This window comes from Balaenoptera acutorostrata, chromosome 1, assembly GCF_949987535.1.
Source record: "Balaenoptera acutorostrata chromosome 1, mBalAcu1.1, whole genome shotgun sequence".
Lineage (NCBI taxonomy): Eukaryota > Metazoa > Chordata > Mammalia > Artiodactyla > Balaenopteridae > Balaenoptera > Balaenoptera acutorostrata.
The window spans coordinates 10,072,534-10,100,439 of NC_080064.1; the positions used below are offsets into that span (position 1 = coordinate 10,072,534).

A 27,906-nucleotide genomic window follows, 5' to 3' on the forward strand; every position below is an offset into this window, starting at 1 on the left:
CTAGTATTTATAATTTTAATAATTATAATAATAACTCAAGTATGGAAAGACAACTTCGGAGAGGGATTTGAAACATAGTAACAGTTCCTTTTAAAATTATAGCATCTTTTAAATCAATGAAAATGTATATGGCACCCTGATGTATAAAACAGAGAAAAGCAGAGTTGTCTGGTTGAGGTAGAGAGGGGAGGTCTATCCACGTAGCCTCTCCCTTGAACTCATGGTGTATAGTCACCAAAAACATCTATCCCCAGGACAAGGTGAAGCTAGGGGCACTCAGTTCCATTTCTACTCATGGAAGAGCAAAATTCTTTTCTGTTTAAGTCTTAGGTCCTTGTCTTTGGGTTTTCACTGCAACTACTTTCTCTACAACCATCTAATCACGTACTGGCCAAGAGTCCCTGTGCTCTACGCTTAGATCCCCGGTCATCTCCCTCTTTTCACTCCTTCATGGATGGAAAGAATAGACATAGCCACACTTGAGGCTTGACTGCCACTTGGTGGCAGCATACTCAAAACAATAGGTTTAAATTTCTAAGAAGCACATGCTTTTTTTTTTTTTTTAATTGTATAGCTACTTTATTTATTTATTTATTTATTTATTTTTGGCTGTGTTGGGTCTTCGGTTCGTGCGAGGGCTTTCTCTAGTTGCGGCAAGTGGGGGCCACTCTTCATCGCGGTGCGGGGACCGCTCTTCATCGCGGTGCTCGGGCCTTTCACTATCGCGGCCCCTCCCGTTGCGGGGCACAGGCTCCAGACGCGCAGGCTCAGTAGTTGTGGCTCACGGGCCCAGCTGCTCCGTGGCATGTGGGATCTTCCCAGACCAGGGCTCGAACCCGTGTCCCCTGCATTAGCAGGCAGATTCTCAACCACTGCGCCACCAGGGAAGCCCGAAGCACATGTTTTAAAGGTTGACTCTTCAACCTCAAACTAGTGGTAATAGCGGCACGATGATAGATGAAATGAGACACAAAGCAGACAAGTTTTGGCAAATGAGACAGTGTATAGAGGAAAGAAAATTTCATCACCTGAGGAAGGAGCCAATTTTGATGGAGGGAATCCAGGTGACTATGGGGCAGCGTACAAGCATAACAAAGAAGGCAAAAGGTCATAGATAAGTTTCTAATTCACAGTTTTGTTCAAGATCAGCCATGTGTGCTGTGGGTTATTACACTGATGCAATAGTAGCCCCAAATACTACCAGGCAAGGTATTCTGAAGGTCACTGAACAGAAAGGCTCACAGACCAAATTAAGATGGTCTAATCACAAGGCTTAAGTCCATTTTAAAAACAGCAAGAAGCAAGGGGAAAAGTGATGAGGAAATTAGACCATGTAAAGTAAGGTGCCAGGGGGTGGAAGGTTCATACCTGCTCCATATAGGATTGGCAATATTGACATGTCCTCTCTCCTCTGTTGCATGCACCTTCCCCTCTGTTGGTGTGTTTAAGAAGACCAGAGGGGTTCCAACAGATGGAGGGTGTCTGGAACCAACACACATGCTTACTTCATCAGAGAGACACTGGAGCAGGTACACCTGGCCACAGCAGCGGTTCACCTATTAGCCTGCTGGGTATCTGTGAATTTTATCTGCATTCTTTGGGAGACGATGCCTAGGGCCAGAATGGGGCCATACTGGGTGTTACCAATGGTTGGCCAATTTAGGATGACATGGCTATCAGTGCACACATGGCATGCTCATGACTTCTGACTTAATCTTTCCATCACTTTCTTTCTATAAGTGGTACTCTGTTTGTTTCACTAAATATTGTTTCATAAATACTCTATTTTTAATATGGTGTGCTGTTAATATCTTACTGTATATCTTAATGCATGATATAATTTCTTTCTTTTATTTTAACATCTTTATTGGAGTATAATTGCTTTACAATGATGTGTTAGTTTCTGCTTTATAACAAATGGAATCAGCTATACATATACATATATCCCCATATCTCCTCCCTCTTGTGTCTCCCTCCCACCTTCCCTATCCCACCCCTCTAGGTGGTCACAGAACACCCAGCTGATCTCTCTGTGCTATGCAGCTGCTTCTCACTAGCTAGCTATTTAACATTTGGTAGTGTGTATATGTCCATGCCACTCTCTCACTTCGTCCCAGCTTACCCTTCCCCCTCCCTGTGTCTTCAAGTCCATTCTCTACATCTGTGTCTTTATTCCTGTCCTGCCCCTAGGTTCTTCAGAACCATTTTTTTTTTTTAAGATTCCATATATATGTGTTAGCACACGGTATTTGTTTTTCTCTTTCTGACTTACTTCACTCTGTATGACAGACTCTAGGTCCATCCACCTCACTACAAACACCTCAATTTTGTTTCTTTTTATGGCTGAGTAATATTCCATTGTGTATATGTGCCACGTCTTCTTTATCCATTCGTCTGTCGATGGCCACTTAGGTTGCTTCCATGTCCTGGCTATTTTAAATAGTGCTGCAATGAACATTGTGCTACATGACTCTTTTTGAATTATGGTTTTCTCTGGGTATATGCCCAGTAGTGGGATTGCTGGGTCATATGGTAGTTCTATGTTTAGTTGTTTTTTTTTTTTTTTTTTTAATGAGGATCTTGAATCAGATGCGTATGTTTGATTGATTGATTGATTGATTGATTTTGGCTGTGTTGGGTCTTCGTTTCTGTGCGAGGGCTTTCTCCAGTTGTGGCAAGCGGGGGCCACTCTTCATCGCGATGCGCGGGCCTCTCACCGTCGCGGCCTCTCTCGTTGCGGAGCACAGGCTCCAGACGCGCAGGCTCAGCAGTTGTGGCTCACGGGCCCAGCCGCTCTGCGGCATGTGGGATCTTCCCAGGCCAGGGCTCGAACCCGTGTCCCCTGCATTAGCAGGCAGATTCTCAACCACTGCGCCACCAGGGAAGCCCCTATGTTTAGTTTTTTAAGGAACCTCCATACTGTTCTCCATAGTGGCTGTATCAATTTACATTCCCACCAACAGTGCAAGAGGGTTCCCTTTTCTTCACACCCTCCCCAGCATTTATTGTTTGTAGATTTTTTGATGATGGCCATTCTGACCGTTGTGAGGTGATCCCTCATTGTAGTTTTGATTTGCATTTCTTTAATGATTAGTGATGTTGAGCATTCTTTCATGTGTTTGTTGGCAATCTGTACATCTTCTTTGGAGAAATGTCTTTTTAGGTCTTTTGCCCATTTTTGGATTGGGTTGTTTGTTTTTTTGATATTGAGCTGCATGAGCTGCTTGGATATTTTGGAGGTTAATCCTTTGCCTGTTGCTTCATTTGCAAATATTTTCTCCCATTCTGAGGGTTGTCTTTTCGTCTTGTTTATGGTTTCCTTTGCTGTGCAAAAGCTTTTAAGTTTCATTAGGTCCCATTTGTTTATTTTTGTTTTTATTTCCATTTCTCTAGGAGGTGGGTCAAAAAGGATCTTGGTGTGATTTATGTCATAGAGTGTTCTGCCTATGTTTTCCTCTAAGAGTTTTATAGTGTCTGGCCTGCATTTAGGTCTTTAATCCATTTTGAGTTTATTTTTGTGTATGGTGTTAGGGAGTGTTCTAATTTCATTCTTTTACATGTAGCTGTGCAGTTTTCCCAGCACCACTTATTGAAGAGGCTGTCTTTTCTCCATTGTATATTCTTGCCTCCCTTATCAAAAATAAGGTGACCATATGTGCGTGGGTTTACCGCTGGGCTTTCTATCCTGTTCCATTGATCTATATTTCTGTCTTTGTGCCAGTACCATACTGTCTTGATTACTATAATTTCTTTCCATGTCTCCAAACTCCCTGTTTATTCATGATCTGTATTTGACACTTCCTATGTGTTTTGTCTATGTCTTGAGCTACCAGCTTACTTTACTTCTATGCTTAACACTTATTATGAGTTTCATTCATCCTGTTTTTCTTTCTTTCTTTTTAGGATTAGAATTGAATATTCTTAAATAATGAAGCAAGCACCCATTACCTCAGGCTTCTGCTTTCCCATCTTTACAATGAGTAAGAATTTTTGCCCCATCTTTCTCTCAGGAATGCAGCTTCAGGTATTTTCAAGAACCATATGATTGGAAATCATTAAAGTGTGAGTGGGTCAAGAGACGTAAAGGGAGAGATACTCGGGGGTTGCTATAAGCTTTGTGATATGTGGACTGTGGTGGTTTGTTGACAAGGGATGAACTTGGCCTTGGAGTCAGATTTGAATAGACTTGGATTTAAACAAAATTGGATTTGAGTTGAATTGGATTAGAACCCGAGCTCTGTCTGCCACTGAATGTGGGCAAATTGCTTAATTAAATGCAGCTTCTGTTTTTTCATCCATAAAAATAGAATTAATAGTGTTTCTGTTTCTGGAACTCTCCCTACCCAGCAGTCAAGCGCTCTTTGGGACCTGGGATAACATAGTGGAGACAGAGGCTGTAGAATCTGAAGAGATTGGAGTCCAAGATGGTTTCAAAGAAATAAACTTCACACAGATTTCATGTGTGTTTTCTCCAGACTTTTTGCAATTCCATCCCCTCTCATTTCCACCAGCACCTGTAACCAACAATACACACAACCAAAGCAGCAAGAGAACGAGTTGTCTATATTACCCTTGTGAAAAAAATGAATACACAGAAACCTCAATTAAACAGAGTCAGGAGACCAGAAGGGGAAGCTCTCACACCCTGTGATGATAGTAGAGCCCAATAAGAAGAAGGAGTGCTTTTCTTTCCTGGCAACAAGCCATAGACTCTTTGTTTACTATAGCCCTCCCAACTTCCTTTTCCCTGCTCTAAAATTTTGAGTTCTCTTTCCCTTGTTGTGTGGAGTTTTGCTCATGGCTCACCGTGGTTGCAGACCCTGAGTTGCAATTCTTTGCTGATCCTGAATAAACCCACTTTTGCTGGGGAAATAACTGGCAGTCTATTTATTTTGGTCAACAGTATGGTGGCCAGTATGGGGATCCAGAGAATATCCCTGATGATTCCAGGGCTGGTGGGTAAACTGGTGCAGTACCCACACTGAGCCCATTGTTGCTCTCTGCTTTTCTCACCAACCCTGGAGTTGGAATGCTCCTCTTTCTCCTGAATCTGAGCTTCTGCCCTCTTTGTGTTTGGAAGCTCTCCAGGTTTAATTCGAGATCTATTTTAAGATTATGTCTTTTCTGGTCAAGGTCTTGTTCTGTATGCAAGTACTGGTTTGGCACTTTGGTCTGATTTTGAAATCAGACTGTTTCATTGGAACTGGCTGGCCTTTGACCCATTCCTTCAGGAACAGGGGCTGTTTCATTGGAACTGTGCTGGTTCAGCCTTGGGCCCATTCCTTTGGAATAGGAGCTGGTCTGTGGGAACTGGGCTTAGAAACCTTCAGCCTGGCTCCTCAAGGACCACGTTGTTCCCTTAGAACTGGCTGGTATTAAGCCTACAGTTTGTTTGAGGTATTTGAGCTACTGGAGTTGCACACTATTTCTCTTATTTGAGTTGTTTAAACTGTTTTGAGATGTAAGCTATTTATGCTGTTTGAAAATTATTCTCTTTCTCTAGAGAAAGTCTTCTGAGAAATGGGATCCCAGTTATCTACATATTTTGAGGGTACCCTCCCTACAGGTACTCTAGCCTATTATATATTTAATAACCACCATCCTTCCTCATTCACATTTCTAACTAAATGGACTGACCTAGCCAAAGGCAATTTAGACTATCAATGGCTATTACGGGGAAGTTGTGAACACCTCAAAATTACTTTTCTTAAAACTGAATTGGGGACTTCCCTGGTGGCCCAGTGGTTAAGACTTCGCCTTCCAATGCAGGGCATGTGGGTTCGATCTCTAGTTGGGGAGCTAAGATCCCACATGCCTCACAGCCAAAAAACCAAAACATAAAACAGAAGCAATATTGTAACAAGTTCAATAAAGACCTTAAAAATGGTCCACATCAAAAAAAATCTTAAAAATAAAAACTGAATTGGACTACCATAGCTCTAAAATTTCCAAAACTGAATGGAATGCCTATTTCAGTTGGTATTTTGAGGATTCCATATGTTATCAAAACCCAAAATTGCCTCTCTGCAAAATTAGATTTTAAGATTAACTGAGGCAAACAAACCATGAAAGAAAGATAAATGGCTTCTAAAGTCTCAGGCTCCATTTCATTGGCTTTTAAATCTCAGGCCACACCTCCAGCGCTGTCTTCCTCCTTCCCTTCTATGCTGCCTACATCGCCTCTATACCCTCATCTCCCATTACTAATTCTCTCAGCCAGCCCTTCTTTTTCTCTGAAACTCTTCCCATTCCATTTTCCTGTGAATTTATCAGAGCCTGTCCTTTTTTTAAAAAATATTTTTATTTTTTAAATTGAAATATAGTTAATTTACAATGTTGTGTTAGTAATGTAATATTTTTATTAATTAACTGCCAAACATACATCTTTGATACTTTTTTCTTCTAAATTTCTTGACTGCATACTCTTTGTTTTTTTTTTTAATTAATTTTTATTGGAGTATAACTGCTTTACAATGTTGTGTTAGTTTCTGCTGTGCAGCAAAGTGAATCAGTTATACATATACATATATGCAGTCTTTTTTAGATTTCCTTCCCAGTTAGGTCACCATACACCATTGAGTAGAGTTTCCTGTGCTATACAGTAGGTTCTCATTAGTTATCTATTTTATACATAGTAGTGTATATATGTCAGTCCCAATCTCCCAATTCATCCCACCCTCCTTACCCCTTTGGTAACCATAAGTTTGTTCTCTACATCTGTGACTATTTCTGTTTTGCAAATAAGTTCACCTATACCATTTTTCTAGATCCCACATATAAGCGATACTATACGATATTTGTTTTTGTTTCTGACTTACTTCACTCTGTATAAGAACATATAGGTCCATCCACGTCACAGCCTGTCCTTTAAAATGAAGCCTTCCAAGGATACAGAGGCTAACCCCTTAATTTCTTATACTCCCAGGACTAAAGCTGAACTCCAACCATAGTCAAAGATTTTCCCAAAGTAACCAAAGATCCTCACAGATTTGCTGAGGAATTTAATATAGTTTTTCAAACTATCAATCTGGTTTCTCTGACTTATATCAGCTAGTTCATATACTTGTTGGTGAAGGCCAGGCCAAGCATTGGATGAAAACCACTAATGGCGAATATCCTGAAAGGTCTGTAAGTACAACCAAAAGACCAGCCCACTAATTTATATGATCAGGCTCAGGGAATTGCTAGGCAACTTCACTGGGAAATTCCTGGGGATTTTCCAAAGCCTGTGGATTGAAACCAGATTTAGACTTCCTCATAAAAATCTGATGAACCCGTTCATGACTATTACAATGGATGTCAGATTATTTTAAAAGTCTGGTCTTCCTTCAGATATTGATTCCACCTGGATAGCTTTTAACCCTGTGTTTATTGATGTGCTGAACTGGGACCTTTTCCTTCTAGTAAAAAGGATCAGGATGGAATGGAAACTATGTCCATACCAGGTTTAGTTAATTTGTCAAACCAGCTCTCTCTCATTCTAGATGAATCACCTCAAAGGAAGACTACCAAAATTCTTAATCTTCAACACCAGCAAATGAAGGCACCCCCCCCCCCCCAAACCCAAAGGCTTCTAGTTTCTGCTATTATTGCAAAGAGCCAGGGCATTGGAAAAGAGATTGTTATAAATTCAAATGCTTCAGACACTTTCAGTCTTCTAACCGCACTTTCCAATGTCCTCCCAGTTCTCAATAATGGGGCTCTGAGGAACTACAGGGGCTCTTTCCAGTCCTTCATCTTAATCAGCCTGGAGAACATTTCTCCAAGTTGAAGATGAATCTCTTCCAGTCCTAACTGACAGTAGAGCCACACTATCAGTGCTCAACCACACTACTATAAAACAGTCCCTGCCATGGAGTCCTAAAAGAGTTCAAATAGTGGAGATCTCTAATAAATCTGAAGAGGTTCCTGTCTCTGAACCTATTCCCTTTGGTTTAGCCCTTTGAGAGATGCACACCCTTTTCTCCTTAGTTCTTCTACCACTTTCCATTTACAAGGCCAAGACTTCTTAGAGAAGTACCATGCCAACATTTCTTTCTCCCCAAAGGGGGAAATAATTCTAGAAATTGACAGTAGTCATAAAAGCATCCAACCAGGTAAATTAAATGACCCTTTGATATCTTTTATTTGCTGTCTCTGACGGTACTAGAGCTGATTCTGGAAACACTGCTCATTTGTCCCTAGTGCATCAGCTACCAAGGCAAAATCTCCAACTGATTTTGGCACAATGCACAGCATATCTCCCATAAAAATTCAAAAAGATCTCTTCAAACCTCTTTCCAGAATTAATCAATACCCAATACATAGGGAGCACTTCAAATCCTAACATCCATAATTTATTACAACTCTCAAGGTCTCATTATTTTGCACTATTCCCTGTAAGATTCCTATTTTACTGGTGAGAAACTTAAGGACCAAGGATGGAGGTTTTTCAGGGACCTCCACTCAATAAACATCATTGTTATCACTTGAAACCCTGTCGTTCCTACCTCCCCGACACTACCGACATCTATTCCTACTGGAAACAAATTCTTTACTATAATTGATTTATGCAGTACATCCTTTCCTATTCCAGTTGATAAGGTTAGCCAATACATTTTTGCCTTCACCTGGCATAGACAACAATGCACCTGGACAGTAATGCCTCAGGGTTTTACTGAGAGTCCTTATTTCTCACAAATCCTGAAGGCTGACCTATGATATAAACCTCCTTAGGAGTTCTATGCTATTGCAATATGTGGATGGTTCCTTTCTTTTTTTCTTCTTCTCAAGCTTCCTCACAGGAAGACAGCATCCGCTTGCTAAAGCTTTTAGCCATAAAGAGATATAAGGTCGCCAAAGGAAAATTGCAGCTTGACCAAAGCCAGGTTCAACATTTAAGGTTTATGATATCAGAACAACAGATACACCTAGATCCAGACAGACTTCATGGTGTTTTAAGTTCCCCCAAATCCAAAACTAAGCACCAATTGTGAGATTTTCTTGGGCTGGTTGGTTATTGCTGAAATTGTATCCCAAATTTCTCTCATGGTCAAAACTTTGAATGTTTTACTAAAGAATAACAACCCCAACTTATTTTTTAATGGGAAAACCAGACAACATAGCTTTCAAGGTCTTAAAGGAAAGTTTGATGAACCCACCTTCCCTTTGGCATCCCAATTATCAGATTCCCTTTTCCTTTTTGTATATAAAAAGGAAGGGAGGACTTCCCTGGTGACACAGAGGTTAAGAATCTGCCTGACAATGCAAGGGACACAAGTTCGTTCCCTGGTCTGGGAAGATCCCACATGCTGCGGAGCAACTAAGCCTGTGCACCACAACTACTGAGCCTGTGCTCTAGAGCCCACGAGCCACAACTACTGAGCCCGTGTGCCACAACTACTGAAACCCACACGCCCTAGAGCCCGTGCTCCAAAACAAGAGAAGCCACCACAATGAGAAGCCCACACACCACAACGAAGAGTAGCCCCCACTCACCACAACTAGAGAAAGCCCGTGCACAGCAACGAAGACCCAATGCAGCCAAAAATAAATAAATAAATAAATTTATAAAATAAATAAACAAATAAAGGTCTGAGCCTTTAGAATGGGCTATCCTGTATATTTAAAAAAAAAAAAAAAGGAAGGGAATGCCCTTGGGGTACTCACCCCAAAACATGGAGACCATCACAGACCCATATGGTATCATAGCAAGCAACTGGACCCTGTGGCACTGGGATACCCCTTGCCTTGGAGCCATCATAGCCACTGTGCTTTTGGTTAGGACCATGGAGAAAATTGTTCTGGGATTCCCTTTAACCATTTTCGTACCTCATGCATTAGAAGCTCTCCAGAATTGCCATCACACTCAACATTTCTCTTTCAGCCTCCTCACCTCCTATGAAGTCCTTTTGTTAACTGCTCCTCACACAACTCTTTTACGTTGTAATAACCTTAACCCTGCTACTCTTCTCCCCTCTGTCACTGAGGAGGTCCCTCACAACTGCTTGATGCTGATGGATCATATTCTGGCTCCTTGTGGTGATCTACAAGAAGCTTCTGTGGGTAGCACTGAGTTCTCATGGTTCACTGATGGTTCTTATTTAAAGGTGACGGTATTGTGCTAGGGATGCTATTACAGCTCCTTTTGATGTTGTTGAGGCAGCATCTTTACCTATGGCTGCTTAAGCCCAACAAGCTGAATTACACACTGTTACACAGGCTTGTACTTTAGCCAAGGATAAAACTGCCAATATTTATACTGATAGTAGTTATGATTTTGGAGTAGCTCATGATTTTGGAATGTTGTGGAAACAACATGGTTTCCTTACTTCCAGCAGAAATAAAATTAAAAGTGACTTCTTTGTTCAGGAATTATTAAATGCAATATTTTACTGACTGCTTTAGCCATTATCAAGATTCTGGGGAGTTTTAAACTTGAGTCTCTGGAAGCTAAGGGAAACAACTTGCTGATATTTCCACAAGGAATGCTGTCCTTAAAGGGACCAACAGCAGGCAAACCTCTGTCATGGTACAAAGGGATATCTCCCCAAAAGATAACTTAGAAAAACTGGCTAGAGAAGCCCAACAATTGGCCTGAGAAAAGGAAAAACAAGATTGGAAATTCAATTGTTGGTTTGATAAATAGAGAAAACTCAGATTTGGACCAAATAACCCAGTCCTAACTGGAGACTCTAAAATTCCCACTCCTCACCACTGTACCTGCATTAAACAATTGGTCTACTGGCAAAATGATAGCATTCATGAGTCAATATTGCTGAGGGAGTATTAAAAAGGCTGCAAAATTGCCTACCTCACTTGTCCCACTTGTCGAACAATACAACCTGGGGAAGCCTGTTCCTACTGCTCCTGGACATTTAAAACTGCTTAATGAACCATTCACAGTCTGGCAAAAGGATTTCATACAACTTCCTCCATCTCATGGATATAAGTATGTTTTAGTCATCATCTGTACGTTTTCACACTGGACTGAGAAGCCTTCCCTTACAGACAGGCTACTGCCTCTTCTGTTGATAAAGTCCTTTTGGAAAAGATTATCCTTACATGGGAAGTCCTCTAAAACTTCATAGTAATTGAGGAAACCATTTTACTGGTCAGGTACTTCAATAAGTTTGCATTGTTTGGCTGGTTATAAACATTTTCACTGTGCTTACCACTCTCAATCCTCTGGTTTAGTTTTATGCACTAATGGTGCTGTTAAGACACAATTGGCATTTCCTCTAAGATCAGGAGCAAAACAAGGATGTTGACTCTCTCCACTTTTATTCAACATAGTTTTGGAAGTCCTAGCCATGGCAATCAGAGAAGAAAAAGAAATAAAAGGAATTCAAATTGGAAAAGAAGTAAAATGGTCACTGTTTGCAGATGACATGATACTATACATAGGAAATCCTAAAGGTACTACCAGAAAGATACTAGAGTTCATCAGTGAATTTTGTAAAGTTGCAGGATACAAAATTAATACACAGAAATCTGTGGCATTCCTATACACTAACAACGAAAGATCAGAAAGAGAAATTAAGGAAACAATTCCATTTACCATTACATCAAAAAGAATAAAATACCTAGTAATAAACCTACCTAAGGAGACAAAAGACCTGTACTCAGAAAACTATAAGATACTGCTGAAAGAAATCAAAGATGACACAAACAGATGGGAGAGATATACCATGTTCTTGGATTGGAAGAAACAATATTGTGAAAATGACTATACTACCCAAAGTAATCTACAAATTAAGTGCAATCCCTATCAAATTACCAATAGCATTTTTCACAGAACTAGAACCAAGAAATCTTAAAATCTGTATGGAGACACAAAAGACCCTGACTAGCCAAAGCAATCTTGAGAAAGAAAAATGGAGCTGGAGGAATTAAGCTCCCTGACTTCAAACTATACTACAAAGCTACAGTCATCAAAATAGTATGGTACTGGCACAAAAACAGAAATATAGATCAATGGAACAGGATAGAAAATCCAGAGATAAACCCACACATTTATGGTCACCTGATCTATGACAAAGGATGCAAGAATATACAATGGAGAAAAGACAGTCTCTTCAATAAGTGGTGGTGGGAAAACTGGACAGCTACATGTAAAAGAATGAAATCAGAACATTCTCTAACACCATACACAAGAATAAACTCAAAATGGATTAAAGACCTAAATGTAAGACTGGATATTATAAAACCCTTAGAGGAAAACATTGGCAGAACACTCTCTGACATAAATCACAGCAAGATCTTTTTTGATCCACCTCCAAGAGTAATGAAAATAAAACCAAGAATAAACAAATGAGACCTAATTAAACTTAAAAGCTTTTTCACAGCAAAGGAAACTATAAACAAAATGAAAAGACAACTTACAGAATGGTAGAAAATATTTGTAAACAAAGCGACTGACAAGGGATTAATCTCCAAAATATACAAACAGCTCATGCAGCTCAATATAAAAAAAAACAAGCAACCCAATCAAACAATGGGCAGAAGATCTAAATAGACATTTCTCCAAAGAAGACATACAGATGGCTAAGAGGCACATGAAAAGATGCTCAACAGAACTAATTATTAGAGAAATGCAAATCAAAACTACAATGAGGTAGCACCTCACACCAGTTAGAATGGGCATCATCAAAATCTACAAACAACAAATGCTGGAGAGGGTGTGGAGAAAAGGGAACCCTCTTGCACTGTTGGTGGGAATGTAAATTGATACAGCCACTATGCAGAACAGTATGGAGGTTCCTTAAAAACTAAAAATAGAGCTACCATATGATCCAGCAATCTCATTCTTGGGCATATATCCAGAGAAAACGATAATTCGAAAGGATACTTGTACCCCAGTGTTCACTGCAGCACTATTTACAATAGCCAGGACATGGAAGCAACCTAAATGTCCACCGATGGAGGAATGGATAAAGAAGATGTGGTACATATGTGCAATGGAATATTAATCAGCCATAAAAAAAGAATGAAATAATGCCATTTGCAGCAACATGGATGGACCTAGAGATTGTCATACTAAGTGAAGTAAGTCAGACAGAGAAAGACAAATATCCTATGATATCGCTTATATGTGGAATCTAAGAAAAATGGTACAAATGAACCTATTTACAAAACAGAAATAGAGTCACAGATGTAGAAAAGAAACTTATGGTTACCAAGGAGGAAAAGGCGGGGGGATAAATTGGGAGATTGGGATTGACATATACACACTACTATATATAAAGTAGATAACTAATAAGAACCTACTGTATAGTACAGGGAACTCTACCTATATGGGAATAGAATCTAAAAAAGAGTGTATGTATGTATATGTGTGATTCACTTTGCTGTACAGCAGAAAATAACACAACATTGTAAATCAACTATACTCCAATAAAAATTAATTAAAAAAAGACACAATTAGCAAATTTTTTTTTAAATGAGAAAGGCATTGGGCTAGTTGTGGGGGAAGCATAGAGATTAATAAAACATAGCTCTTTCTCTCGAGGAGATTATAACTTATCAGGAAAGAGAAGCACTTACTCAATAACAGTAACACGAGGTTGAAGCAAACATAGTCCATCCTCGTTATTCATGGATTCTTGATAGAATTATTTATTGAAATCCATACTCATGGTGCTTTCACAGTCATTTAAGGCCACGTACACAATGGTGAAAATTTTTTGGTTGCTTGACAAGCATGTTCCCAGCTGAGGTTTTTCATAGCCTATTTAGTATCAATGTATAAAGACGATACTACTTAATATTCATGTAACAGTAAACACTCTTTTAACTAATTTCGTATCCAATACCTCAGAGAAAAGATAATACAAGAAAATCAGCTGAAGTACAGGAAGGTTTTTGTTTGTTTGTTTGTTTTTAATATCTTGATTGGAGTATAATTGCTTTACAATGGTATGTTAGTTGCTGCTGTATAACAAAGTGAATCAGCTATACATATACATATATCCCCATATCTCCTCCCTCTTACATCTCCCTCCCACCCTCCCTATCCCACCCCTCTAGGTGGTCACAAAGCACTGAGCTGATCTCCCTGGTGCTATGCGGCTGCTTCCCACTAGCTATCTATTTTACATTTGGTAGTGTGTATATGTCCATGCCACTCTCTCACTTCGTCCCAGCTTACCCTTCCCCCTCCCGTGTCCTCAAATCCATTCTCTACGTCTGCATCTTTATTCCTGTCCTGCCCCTAGGTTCTTCAGAACCTTTTTTTTTTTTTTAGATTCCATATATATGTGTCAGCATACGGTATTTGTTTTCCTCTTTCTGACTTCACTCTGTATGACAGACTCTAGGTCCATCCACCTCACTACAAATAACTCAGTTTTGTTTCTTTTTATGGCTGAGTAATATTCCATTGTATATATGTGCCACATCTTCTTTATCCATTCATCTGTCGATGGACACTTAGGTTGCTTCCATGTCCTGGCGATTGTAAATAGTGCTGCAACGAACATTGTGCTACATGTCTCTTTTCGAATTATGGGAAAACTACAAATTTTTAAAAGGTGAAAATACCATCAACATCACAAAAATCCAGAAAGTATTATTTAAATGCCTGACACAGCTCTATCCTACAGGCAAGGGACCCCGCTGCTAGCGTGGAAAGAAATCGGTATGGTGATACACCAAAATGAATGCATACTACTTGCAGAATTTAAAAAAAAAAAAGGATGTTTTAAAAAAATCAGTAAGTCTGAATAGCTGATAGACTTCTTTACCTTTGTCATAAAGTAATAAATCTTAGGCCTGACAGATTTTTTTAAAAATTTATTTATTTATGGCTGTGTTGGGTCTTCGTTTCTGTGCGAGGACTTTCTCTAGTTGTGGCAAGCGGGGGCCACTCTTCATCGCGGTGCGCGCGCCGCACCTCTCACTATCGCGGCCTCTCTTGTTGCGGAGCACAGGCTCCAGACGCGCAGGCTCAGTAATTGTGGCTCACGGGCCCAGTTGCTCCGCGGCATGTGGGATCTTCCCAGACCAGGGCTCGAACCCGTGTTCCCTGCATTGGCAGGCAGATTCTGAACCACTGCGCCACCAGGGAAGCCCTGACAGATTTTTAACGTGGCTGCCGGTTACGCAATGAGCTGGGAGTTCCTGCTGAGTCCGTTGCTGTTCAGCCACGTTTCCGCAGCGGCTGGATGGGAGACTGGTTGAGGCGTAGGTGAGGTCTGCTGAGCGTTTTCTTTATTCCTTGAAATTTTGGCAGCGCTCAAATTAAGGGCCTGAGAAGAACCTTGCTTGGTTATGAGGCTCCCCTACAACTTAGGTTTATGAGTTTTGTGACCTTGGGGAAGCTACTTAGCCTCACAGAGGCTGAGTTTCCTTTTCCATAAAATGGGGACAAGAAGAGAGTCTACCTAAATAAAGGGTTGATGGGAGAGCTAAATGTATTAACACACGCAGAGGGTTTGGCTCAGCACCGGACACAGAGCTGGGACCCCAGCTTTGCTTTATAAGTGAAGAAGCTGCCAGCAGAGAGGGGGTGAGTAAATTGCCCAGTCTTATCGTGCTAGGTCAGAAGCAGAGGTGGAAGAGCGCCTGGGTGTCTGCCAGTCTGGGTTCCTTCACTGCTCACCTCAGATGGCGGTGGATGCAGGGTTCAGGTATCAGGATCAGTGGCTTTCCTGGGAGTGAGCTCAGTGTCTTGCAGTCGAAGGATAAAAGCGCAAGGAAATATGCAAGAGTTACGCAGAATTAAAGTAAATTTAGACTTTGGCGTTGCAGAAGTCCTTCCCAGCTTTCATGTTGCCACTGCAGCAATACGACCCAGGAGAGGCTAGTAGCCATGACAAATGATCCTGTATCTCAGTAGTTTAACACCACCAACCTGCATACCCCGTCAGGCAACACCTGACAGGTGATCCCGCTGGGTCCCCTTTCCGGCATCTCACCTCCAGGACTGACACGGAGATCCAGGCTCTGACACTGTGAAGCTTAGCCATCAGGAGTCCCTCCTTTCTGGAGAGAGCGAGCATGAGGGATCACATGAACATTCTAATAGCAGGCTTGGAAGTGGCGGCAGCGTGGTGACTCACAGCCCCTGGCCAGAACACATCATGTGGTCACTCCAGAAGCAGCAGGGGCTAGATTAAGAATTATCACCTGTGTGCCTTTCCCTCCACAGGGGAGTGAAGGGGTTTGGAGAACACATAGAAATGTCTTGGCCTTGCTCCCTGACATCTATTAAGGGTTCCCACACCCAGACTCAGGCTAGAGGCTTACAGACACCGTGCCTTTGATGCACCCAACAACCCCATGGGGATACTATTATTATCCACCCCATTTCACAGATTTGGAACTGGGGGATTAGAGAGTATAACTTGCTCATGATCAGAATGCTGGCATTCGGCAGGATTCAAATCCAAGTCTTACTAACTCAGGGTTTTTCAACCTCGTCACTATTGATACATTGGACCAGATAATTCCTTGCTCTGGGGACCATCCTGTGCACTGTACAATGCTTCCCAACATCTCTGGCATCGACCGGCGAGATGCCGGTGCCAGTCCCTGCCCCCATGGAGTTGTGACAACCAAAAATGTCTCCAGATGTGTCCTGGGGTTAAGTCCCCCTGTGTAAAAACCGCTGCCCTGACACCACGGTGGGGAGGTGAGAAAGATAGTAGACATCATCATTATTACAGAGGATGAGGGACTTTGTTGTCAGGGAAGACTTGGAACACTGATATCAATCTCTGACCCAACCTGGAAAGGCAGATGAGCTCAGTTTTTTTTTTTTTTTCTGCTTTATGATGAAAAGGACAAAGCCTGTTTGTTCATTCCTTCATTCAATAGACATTGCTGAGCACCTACTATGTACCAAACCCTGATCTAGCCTTTGAGGACAAAGCAAGTAAGAAAACAAAAATTCCTGTCCTCACAGAGGTTACGTTCAAGGCAGTAAGTGAACAAGTGAAGCACGTGGTATCTCAGGCAATGATAAAGGCCACAGAGACAGAGTATGCAGGTGGGACCAGGGTGGGTATAGGAAGGCTTGTGGGGACTTACAGTGTTAAATAAGGTGGCCAGGGATGGCCTCACTCAGAAGGTGGCATTTGAGCAGAGTCGTAGAGTCGCAGTAGGGGAGGGGTTGAAGTGAGCTGAAGTCTCGGAAGAATGTTGTACAGGGAACTGTAAGTGCCTAGGCCCTGGGGCCTCCTTGGCAGGCTGAGGAACAGTAAGTTCAACCAGAGTGGAATTAGGAGGTGGTGATGAGGTCACAGGGCTGGTGGAGGGAATAGTGTTTGTGAGGTCCACAGTGACTTATCCAAGGCCATTTCTAGTAGCAATTCCAGGATGCAAGCTCAGACTTCGGAGCTCTCCTTTCCAGCTGCAGCAGGTTGCACGAGCCACTTTCTCCTCCACACGGGCCCTGTCCTGGAACCAGACCCTCACCTGAGTCTGTGACTCACCTGGCTGGACCAATGCTTGCAGGACATGGGGAGGCGGTGAGGGCAGGTTGTGATGTATAAGTGGAGGAGGTCTGCTGGCTCCCATCCGAGTCCGAAATAGCCTGTCCTGAGCACAGCCTCCTGAGCACAGGCCTCTCCCGTGGTGGCATCAGCAAGACGTTCTTACTCCTGCTTCCGGTCCTTGCTACAGCCTGCGTGTTCTCCGCGGGGATTGGGCTGTGGGCTGTCGGCAACCATTTCCTCACCGCAGACATCCCTGCAGCCGTTGGCCACCCCGTGAAACTTCAGGTCCTCTGTTGCTTCTTCCAGCTGTTGGTGACACGGGTGAGTTTTGTGTTTTATTTGTCTGCTCCTTCTGAGGATTAAGGAGGGAGTTGGGGAAACACGCACCAGAATCTTCTAGTTGAATTAATAGTCGTATCATGGCGGTGGAGGCTGACAGCGTATTTCAGAGCTGAATAATTCCTATTGGGTAACATGGTCCTTAACCTCTTCCTGGTGTTCCTCAAGCTGGACTGGGCTAAGAGCCACAACATTCAAAAAACGATTCACTTTCTCAGGTAACAGAGAAATTCCATCCTGCCTCCTGTCTTACTTTCTTCACGGCACCCACCACTCTGTGAAGCTGTGACGATAGGAATAATCTTCACAGGGCCCTTGTTACTACCTACCTGCTACCTAGAAGCAGCCAACAACACAATAAAGAAATGTAGCAGATGGGTAAATTAGGACAGATGAGCAAAACTACAGAATGTGACTTTTTAGAGAAATATTTTGCTGCTTTTGAGAGATGGAAAACTGTTTCTGTCCTATAGTCAGATCCCGCTCATTGTTGCTGGTGTGTGTAATTTAATCAGATCCTTGGAAGCAGATCACGGTGAGGATCGAGTACATGTTGCCAATAAGGATTTGCTGTACTTTTCCAGAAGGGCTGACAGAGACTGAATATAGAAAATATGTTTCTTTTTTTTAAAGATAGTAGTCATCTTTTCTTTTTTTAAAAAAATTATTTATTTATTTATTTATTTTTGGCTGCGTCGGGTCTTCGTTTCTGTGCCAGGGCTTTCTCTAGTTGTGGCGAGCGGGGGCCACTCCTCATCGCGGTGCGTGGGCCTCTCACTGTCGCGGCCTCTCTTGTTGTGGAGCACAGGCTCCAGATGTGCAGGCTCAGTAATTGTGGCTCACGGAGCAATTGTGGGCCCAGTTGCTCTGCGGCATGTGGGATCTTCCCAGACCAGGGCTCGAACCCATGTCCCCTGCATTGTCAGGCGGATTCTCAACCACTGCACCACCAGGGAAGCCCTAGAAAATATGTTTCTTAAGTCTCTTACTTCATGAAAAGTGATTGCAAGCACCTGTTCTCACTGCAGACCTTGAGGGAGGAGAACCCAGGACCCAGTTTTCTTACCTGCAGGGTCAGCTTTTACAAGACGGGATGGTTCAGTCCTGTGGTTTTTCTGGCCTTGACTCTCATAGTCTACACTCCAGGTTGCCAAATATAGTGACTCGGTTTCCTCATCTGCAAAATCAGGGAAAATAAGAGACCCCACTTCAGAGCATTTGGTGGGGATGCAACGAGTTAATCTATCCAGAGTGGGCTTTACATGCCTGGCACAGAGTAAGCGGTTCATAAATAGTAGCCTTATTGCTATTTTTTTGATTTGTTTTTTTCTACAAAGTTGTGTTGTGTAACTGCTATGTGTCATTCTCCCTTTCCAGCTCGGAGGATCAGTGATGGGCAAGAGAAATAAAGTCCCAGACAAGAGTCGGCCTGCAGGGAGTTTGGACACTCGTGGCGGTGGGAGGTGAGGAGGCAGCAATAAATAAGCAAACTCACTACAAATAAACCAAGTGACCGAGTGGCAGGTGCTTTGAGGAGAGTAAAACAGGGCAGCAGAGTGCAGGAGGGCTTCTTAACTTGGGGTTCCTAGAACCCCCCCAAGGGTAACAATGCAAAGAGCCCATGAATTTGGATGGGGTGGAAACTGCCCCATTTTCACTAACCTCTAATGCAAATGTAGTATTATTTCCTTCCATTATGCATGAAGGGGACAAACTACCACTGGGATAGCAGAACCCTCGACTTTGTCACCAAGAGGAATCACGGACATCTTCAGAGCATATTATAGCTACTGCAGAGATTGCAAAAAATCGCATATGTGCCTCATTCCTTTGAAATTATGATAGTATTAGACCAGCCACTAGATCTTCTATTTAGTGTGCTAATAAGGAAGCATATAAGGTATATTATTACAGCATATTTACTCTAGTATTTTGATAACCATATTTCAGTAAAATGTAATAATCCCATGTATTTTATTTTATGTATTCAAAGGTATTCTGCGAAAAGGTCCACGAGCTTCACTAAAAGCCAAAATGGCCTTGGTACAGAAAGAGTGAGGAACCACCGGAAAGAGAGTGCCTGGGGGAGAGCCCACATTACTTGTTTATATTTATTTTTTATCATGCAGACTTACAGACATAACTCAAAGGAGACAGAATAATATAAAGAAGCCCCAGGCACCCAACCCATAGCATTTGTGATTATTGACTCCCAGCCAATCTCATTTCATCTGTGCTCCCACATTTACCCTCATTCCCATTTTCTCACGAGTGGATCCTGGACATGGTATTACTTTATCTAAAACTATTTCTGTAGGTATCTCTAAAAAATAAGAACTGTCTCCCCATCCCTTTTAAAAAACGTAACCACAATACAGTCATCACGTCTTAAAAATAGCAGCAAATGCTCAGGATGGCCATGATGACTAGGGTGGTCCAGAGGGCCTCCCTGGGAAGAGACGTCCCGTCCAGGCTGAGGTGGGAGGCGTTCCAGGTTAGAGGGACCCTCGAGGGGCGGCCAGAAACCTGGTTTGTGGGGCTGGGTGTCCGGTGTCTGGGGCGAGAGGATGGAGAGGGGCTGGTGCTGGGGCAGCGTGGGCCTGGGCGGGGGCGGATTTTCTGCAGGCGTGGTGGAGGTACAGCGCGGGGACCTGCAGGGCTGCGGTCCAGTCTGCCCTCCAGCCGCTCTGCGGAGGGAGCCGCGGTGGCAGGGCCCCGGCACGGCACGCGCTGAAACCCTCCGCGCCCCATTTCCTCTTCTCTCGCCAACAGGGGACGATTTTTGAGAAACTGAGAATCTGTTCTACGCCCCAGTTTGTCCGTTTCATTCACGATCTGGCGCCGCTCAAGAAGGATCCGGACGGGATAGTCAAGGACCTGTGGTACGGGACGATCCCCGTGAAGATGTACCAGCCCAAGGCGTCCTCAAGCACCCGCAGGCCTGGCATCGTGTTCTGCAAGGCGGCGGGGGCATCGTAGGGAGCTTGAGTAAGAGTCCTTCCCTCAGACCACCCCGCCCCCTGCGCGGAGTGTGATCTTCTCAGAGCGGAGCTGGGTGGACACCCACCTTCCAGTGGGCGGTGGCGCTCCTGTCATCTCCCCAAGGTCTCAAAGCTGCTATTATGACCAGGACAGTTAGCGGGGCCCAGATCATTCAGGCTAAGATATGGAGTGTGTTGACCACTTTCTGGAGGTGAGGATATATATATATATATAGTACCTATAGTACCTATGTATATATATGCCTGTGTATGTGTATCTATGTATGTGTCTGTGTGTATATATATGTGTCTGTGTGTATATATGTATATAAATACATACAATTCACGTAACATAAAATTAACCATTTTAAAGTGTACAGTTCAGTGGCATTCAGTACATTCAAATGTTGTGTGTGTTGTGTGTGTTCCACCTCTATTTAGCTGGAAATAAGGATTTCAAAAAAAATAAAAATAATTAAACACACAATTGTGTTTCACAGTAGCTATTGATTAAGACAAATTCTGGTACAGACAGACAGTTTTTCTCAACTCTTTTTTTTTTCTCAACAAAGAGTTGAGAAAAATTAATGAGGGAAAAAATGCAAAATTGAGACAATGTTATTGTTTTAACTTTTTTCCATCATGAATTAGGGAGAAAAACCACCTTTATATAGTGCTTTCTAATCTGTGGAATGCCAGGGTCGTGTAGTCTTTGAGAATAAGAGATTTAATGCGACCATGGTTTTGATTTGGTCTGCCTTATTAATGATAGTAATAGCCAATATTTATTGGTTGATCTTTATTAATATTAATGTTTACATGGCAGATACTGTGGAAGCCGTGTATATGTAGGATCTCATCTAAGCCCCCAACAGCCCTATCACTGTCTTTATCCCCATTTTACAGAAGAGGAAATGGAACCCCAGGGAGGTGAAGGGACTTGCCCCCTACCACTTCAGGTCAAGCTAAAAGGAGGCAAATTTGGGATTTGAACTTGGGTCTGAATCCAGAGCTCACCCCCTGAACCACTGTGCTCCATGGCCGGACAGCTTCTCAGATGCTGTGAATGAATTGTAGAATTGATGGGGTTGGTGGGGGGGGTGAGTCTTAGGGAAAGTTGTTGAGACAGTGCCACAGAGGAGAGCTAGTGAGAAGGTTGAGAGAGGAAGGCTGCTGAGAGCTAGAGGAGAGTCAGCAAAACCTTGTTAGAATCAACCTAGGCACTCCGTCTGTCATGGCTGTTAGTGAGAAGGGGCAGTTGAGGATGGCTGGCAAAGGAAACCCACTAGCCTTCCTAGCTTGAATGTTTCAAACCTTTCATTTTCTAGAAACTGACCATGGCTTATGCTGACATTTGTGCAAAGAGAGTGACTCAGTGGTTCTAGCAGTTGGGTGAGTAAGGGGAAGACAGGGAGGTGCTGGGATTCCAGGAGTGCCAGGGCAATGATGGGGAGGAAGGCTGAGGGTGGAGGGACAGCAGGAGTAGGGGACGGGCTGGGAGAAGCCAGTGAGCAGGAGGGCAAGGAAGAGGGAGAGGAAGGGAGAGACAGGGAGAGGCAGAGATGGGGCACTCCTTCCTGCGGGTGGCCCTTAAGTATGTTTAAAGGATGCCTTTTGAGCACTGCATCATCTGGAAACTGGACGGGGTCGGGGGGTGGTCTTGTGAAGCAAATACAGTGCAGAGCTTCACAACCAGTGCACATCTCGGTGGAACACTCTTCACTGAGCAGAACAGCCCTGCGCATTCCAAACTCTTAGCACCTCCCTCCACTAAATGTCCACAGTGCCCTGTGCCGTATGCCCGACAACTTCAAACACTGCTACATCATTTCCAAGTGCTCCCAAGAGGGAGGTCCACCCTGGTGAGAGCCACAGAAGGAAGCAGGAAAAATTAAAAAGCCACTGTCTCTCTTAACCAATCTGGGAGTGTCACCACACAATCTGGAACCTCGAAGGGGCAGGAGAGACCTGGGACGGGCCCTCCCTGGATCTCCACATCAGGCAAACTGGACACATGTGAGAGCATACTGAACACCATAGTGGTGTGGGCTCGCCCTCCTGCCCTGCTGCCTGACACATCGTCGCCAGGGCCAGGGTGCTTCCTCCTGATCAAGCACTTCCTGAAGTTTCATTTAAATGCAACATGCCATAAAGAAATATCCACTGCCAACGTCTTGGTGGGAATACAGCCAGTGGAGTAAGTAAAAATTACAGAAGTCAGTCCTGGATGAGAGAGAGAGACCTGGAGAAACTCCTCACTTTACAATTCTTGGCTCCAAAACCATTTCTACAACGGGATGGAAATCTTGACCCAGTTGTTGGCCACTATATGTCTTACCGTTCTGGTTGCGCTGAACCAAGAGATCATCAGTAGAATATACTAGCAAATCCCTGCAAGAAAGTTATTTTATGACTCCAGGGGAGATGGCGCTTCGGAGTTGAAAGCATTGTTGTCCCAGCCTGAACCTAGGGTATCTTAGAACAGGGAGCATCAGAATAGAAATGGCTGACAGAAGATTTGTTGAGTCCATAAAGAATTTCCTTTTCTTAAAAAAATTAAATTAAAACAAAAAGTGAGGTCAGCATTTAAAATGGTGAAATTTCTTGCCAACCCCAGATTTCTGGAATCTCTTGAAAGATGAGGCGGTCTAGCACTGCCAAGCTGGCGTAGCCTCATGAACATGGAGCCATGGTCTGGAGTGGGCGTGGCTGATCTGGAGGGACCGTATGTTAGCTGCTAGCCCCTTCTGGTATTTAAGTCTTCAAGATCCTCCCACAAAACTTGTGAGCCTGGCAGGATTACTTAGAATCTACACCCAAGCAAGCCTTATAAAAGAATAAAAACAGGTGTGAGTCAGGGAAGCAGCATCAGGTAGGTTCAGAGAGCTGGGGATCATGTTGGTGATAGCTGAGCTGTTGACCATTAGGTGGATGTCAGGGCTCGTGTGGTCACAGACTGTCCCCCCAGTTGGCATTGAGACAGTGGGAATAGCATACCACTTTCTGAGCCTACATGTCTGGCACTGAAGGCTTTATGTTTGTCACCTAGTTTAAGCTTTCTACCTTAACGTCACCTGCCCAGGCTTCAGAAAAAGAAATTAATGGAAGAAATCTGGGCTGAAGAATGTTAGACACAGGTGTTTTTGGCTCTGTGGTGAGAGGAAACTGTGTTCCTTACTTCCTTTTCTGATATCACAGGATGCTCAAGCATAGGTTTCCGGTGATAGTAAGAGACTCCATGGTGGCTACCATCCACTTCTTGAAGTCCTTGAATACATATGGGGCAGATCCAGCCCGGGTCGTGGTCTGTGGTGACAGTGTGGGTGGGGGCATGGCAACAATAATTTGTCAAAACCTTGTGGACAGTTCTGATCTCCCCAAGATCCGTGCTCAGATCCTGATCTACGCTGCTCTCCAAGCCCTGGATTTCCAGCCTCCTTCTTATCAGCAGAACAAGAACGTTCCACTGCTCAGGCAGAATTTGGCCTTCTACTGTTGGTGTGGTTACCTGGACATCAGCCCCTCCTGGAAAAGCACCATATTGAAAGGAGCCTACTTGCCTGCCGAAGTCTGGGAGAAGTACAGAAAGTGGTTGGGTGCAGAAAACATTCCGGAGAAGTTTAAGAAGAGAGGCTACATGCCCCATGAGCCCCTGAATGAAACTGCCTATCTGGAGACAAACATCATTCTAGATTTGACGAACTCACCCCTGATTGCAGATGCTGAAGTAGTGTCTCAGCTCCCCAAAGCTTGCATCATGAGCTGTGAGTATGATATTCTCCAGGACCATTCGCTGTTGTACAAGAAGAGGCTGTAGGACCTGGGAGTCCCAGTGACTTGGCATCACATGGAGGATGGTTTTCATGGGGTGTTGGTCACCCTTGACCTGGGCTGCTTGTACTTGCCCTGCTCCACGAGGATTCTGAATGCTGTGGTCCATTTTATAAAGGAGTTGTGACCATCTTTCCTTCCTGCTGCAGTTGCAAGCGTGTGAATTCTGCCATCATCCAGTTCCCATTGGAGCTCCTTGTTGCTGATGTAGGTGATTCTGAGTAGGGCTGGGGAGAGTGTTGAGGATGCCATCTCCTCTTGCTTCAGGTTCTAGAATCCTAGAATGCATGTTTCTGATATCTAGAAGGAGAGCAGTAGAAGAGACAGGTTTGGGAGGAGGGTGGGGCTCTCTAGCCATGTTCACTGTAGGGAAAATTTGAGCTGACATTCTTCAGTGACCATTTGCAAGAGTGAATGAGCATATAAAGACTGCTCATGGCCTCCCCGAGGGAGAGTTCAGTCTGCTCAGGCTGACCAGGCTGTGGGCAACAGGAGTGTCTACTTGGCTGGGCCTTGGAATAACCCAGAAACATCATGGGCAGTCTCATGGGCCTCTTCCAATCTGGCTCAGAGGGCAGGGCTCTGATGTCCTAATGCTGGGTGGATGTGGAGAAACTGGTCTCACCCTCTTCCTCTGGGTACACGGTGACACTTCTCCCGCCGTTCTTCTGCCTCTGAGCTCAGAGTCTCAACTGCTGGGCTGGAAGAGTGAAGACGGATTGGGTAGGTTTTCCATGATGGTGGACACCTAGTGGCACATGAAGACTGGAGCCATCTGACTGACGGAGCTCTGGAGCTCTTGGAGTCAAAGTCAGGCTTCCAACCAAGGCCCCGGAAGCAACATGTTCGAGGACCAGAGTCCAGAGGGAAGCTGAGTCCCGAGTCAGAGACCCATGAAGACAAAGTCTGACCAAACTCAACCATGTCCACAGTGGAAATCAAAGGAGGGCCCAAAGAACTGAAGACGTGTTAGTGCGAACTGTATCTGTTTTAAGACACAGAACCAACTCAAACTGGCCTAAATCATAGAACGTATTGGCTAATGTAGCTACAAATTCCAGGGATAAATCAGGCATGGTTTGATCCAGGAACTCAAACAGTGTCACCAGCTGCCTTCTCTTCTTTTCTCTAGTCTATGCTCTTCTGTGTGAACTTCACCTTCCTCTCTCTATACTGTGGCCCTGAGTACCTCCATGCTTGTATTCTCCCAGAGTCAAATCCATTATTAATGAACTTGCCTAATTCTCAGCAGTCCCAGTGGAAATCACATTGCAACCCGATGACTTTCTTGGCTTTCTGAGTGGTGTACCTAGTTGCTAAAACCAAGAGGATGGAATGTTATGACTGACTAGCCCCAAGTCCCATGTCATCCCTGGGGTGGAAGGTGGGGTCAACTCCACCTGGTGCTTGGATGGGCATGGAGGATGGAGTGAGTACTCCCTCACATTAACACTTACTCCACTATACAAGCTAAATTGAAGCCTGAGTCAAGGCCCTTGAAAGTGGCAAGAGATGTCAAGGACCACTGGGCAAGTTGACCACCTGCCACTTAGGAATAAAAATTCCTTTGAAAGGGATGGCCCAGGCTCTCATGCTGGCCCCATCTGGCCTTCAGGAGGCTCTGCTCCTGGTTGGCCAGTGGCTTTTATAGGCCAATATCCAAGTCTACTGCACAAAGGACCCCATGTTTGCCCTTACCTTGCTTTCAGTTGAAAGTTCATGCTGAAACATGGGACAGAGAGGAATCCCATTGGATGGCTTCTTGGTCCATTCACAGCAGGAGGACCGGCTTTGTTGGAGAAATAGGAACCACTCATTGAAAGCACATATTTTGGTGGCCACTCAGCTGTTGGGGAGCACTGTCCCTTCTGAGACAGGCCTCCGAGTTGAGTCTGGGTAGGTTCCCCTCCTGGATTGTTGTCTTGATTCACCTCTGCCTCTGGAGATAGGTAGAGGGACATGAGCTGGCCTTCTGGAAATTTGGGTGGTCAGCTCTTCTTCAGTGGGGTGGTGAGGAGTGGGTGAGCCACAGGAAGATGGTGCCCAGTGGAGATGAGTGGGTTACACTTTAGTGTCTGGAAGAACTGTTGGGTGGGCTCATTTCTGAAGCTGCTTCCTTCTGCAGACCATGGGAGAGATAAAGCACTTTCACCCCCAGTGGCTGGTTTGATCTGGAGACCCAGCGCTCATCTCTTCTCCTTTACCGATTCATTGCTATCCTTCCTGCAGCCCGTTATGAGGCTCAGGGAATGGAAAAGGGATAGGAATAAACGTTCACTGAGAGCCAGCTGCATGCTAGACGCCATACTGGGCTGTTTAAATCTACCACCTCATTGTGAGAAACAGATGTGCTGGGTTGCTGCCTAAGCATTTTATAGTACGACAGCCCTGCTCACATCCAGAGTCTGGACATCTTGATAAAGACCCGAGCTTAGGATTCCTACCACAAGTTCCTGCTTTGCTTTGCCCTGGTCACCTTTTAAAATAACCACTTAGAGTTGAGCCTGTGAAAAGTTAGTGACCTCCACCCCAGTCACCTTAGAAGGAACAGGTGCTTGCTTGCTGCCCTGCTGGCCGTATCCTGCTCACTCATGACCTGGAACAGAGGACTGCTCTCCCCACTGCTCATTAATAATAATAAATCCTGTTACTTTACCTCCTTTGTGTGAGTGTATTGAAACTGCACCTTCAATTGAAATGACCCCTGGGTTTTCGCTTCCCCAGAGCAGGAGTTCAGATGCGGGGCGGGGGAGCTCCCTGCTGACCCCGTGTGGGTGGCTTGTGCCCCCTCATTCATCAGGCCATCATCTGCATAGTCTTAATTTAATACACCAGCTACACCGCCCCCCGCCACCCCCCGCCATATGTGCCTCACATGAATTCTACAGAGTGGGTATTCTTTTTCTTTTTAAAATTATTTATCTATTTTATACATATTAGTGTATATATGTCAATCCCAATCTCCCAATTCATCCCACCCTCCCCCAAAGTGGGTATTCTTAAGCCCACTTTACAGATGAGGAAACTGAGGCCCAGAGACATTAATAACAATACTCATTTCCTGACCCTTTCCAGTCAAGCTCAAGGCCAGCTGATTCAGTAGTTTACCCAAGACTGTGTAGTTGGCCGGGCACTGAGCATTGCAGCCCTGGTCTGTCTGACAACAAACCTTTTTTGCTGAGCCCCATGGTCCATTAGCTCTTTTCTTTCCTATCATTCAGAATAAAATGAGAGACACGACTGAGCCACATGACCTTATGTGAGTCATTTCCCATCCAGCTGGGTGTCAGCCTCCCTCTGATCTGAACTAGATTGATAGCGTCAAGTCTTTTTGCCAT

The 27,906-nt window shown here is 43.9% G+C and overlaps 1 protein-coding gene across 1 annotated transcript; it reads left to right on the forward strand.

Annotated features, from left to right (window-relative positions):
• Nucleotides 1–1,453: 1,453 nt before the first annotated feature.
• AADACL3 (arylacetamide deacetylase like 3) lies at nucleotides 1,454–27,143 on the forward strand. The gene is given in 8 exon segments (XM_057530470.1): nucleotides 1,454–1,571; nucleotides 17,605–17,738; nucleotides 19,134–19,219; nucleotides 19,750–19,810; nucleotides 20,529–20,709; nucleotides 20,712–20,744; nucleotides 22,066–22,129; nucleotides 23,936–27,143. Coding segments are annotated over 8 exon segments (1,419 nt in total). The 5' UTR covers nucleotides 1,454–1,471; the 3' UTR covers nucleotides 24,696–27,143.
• Nucleotides 27,144–27,906: the final 763 nt, after the last annotated feature.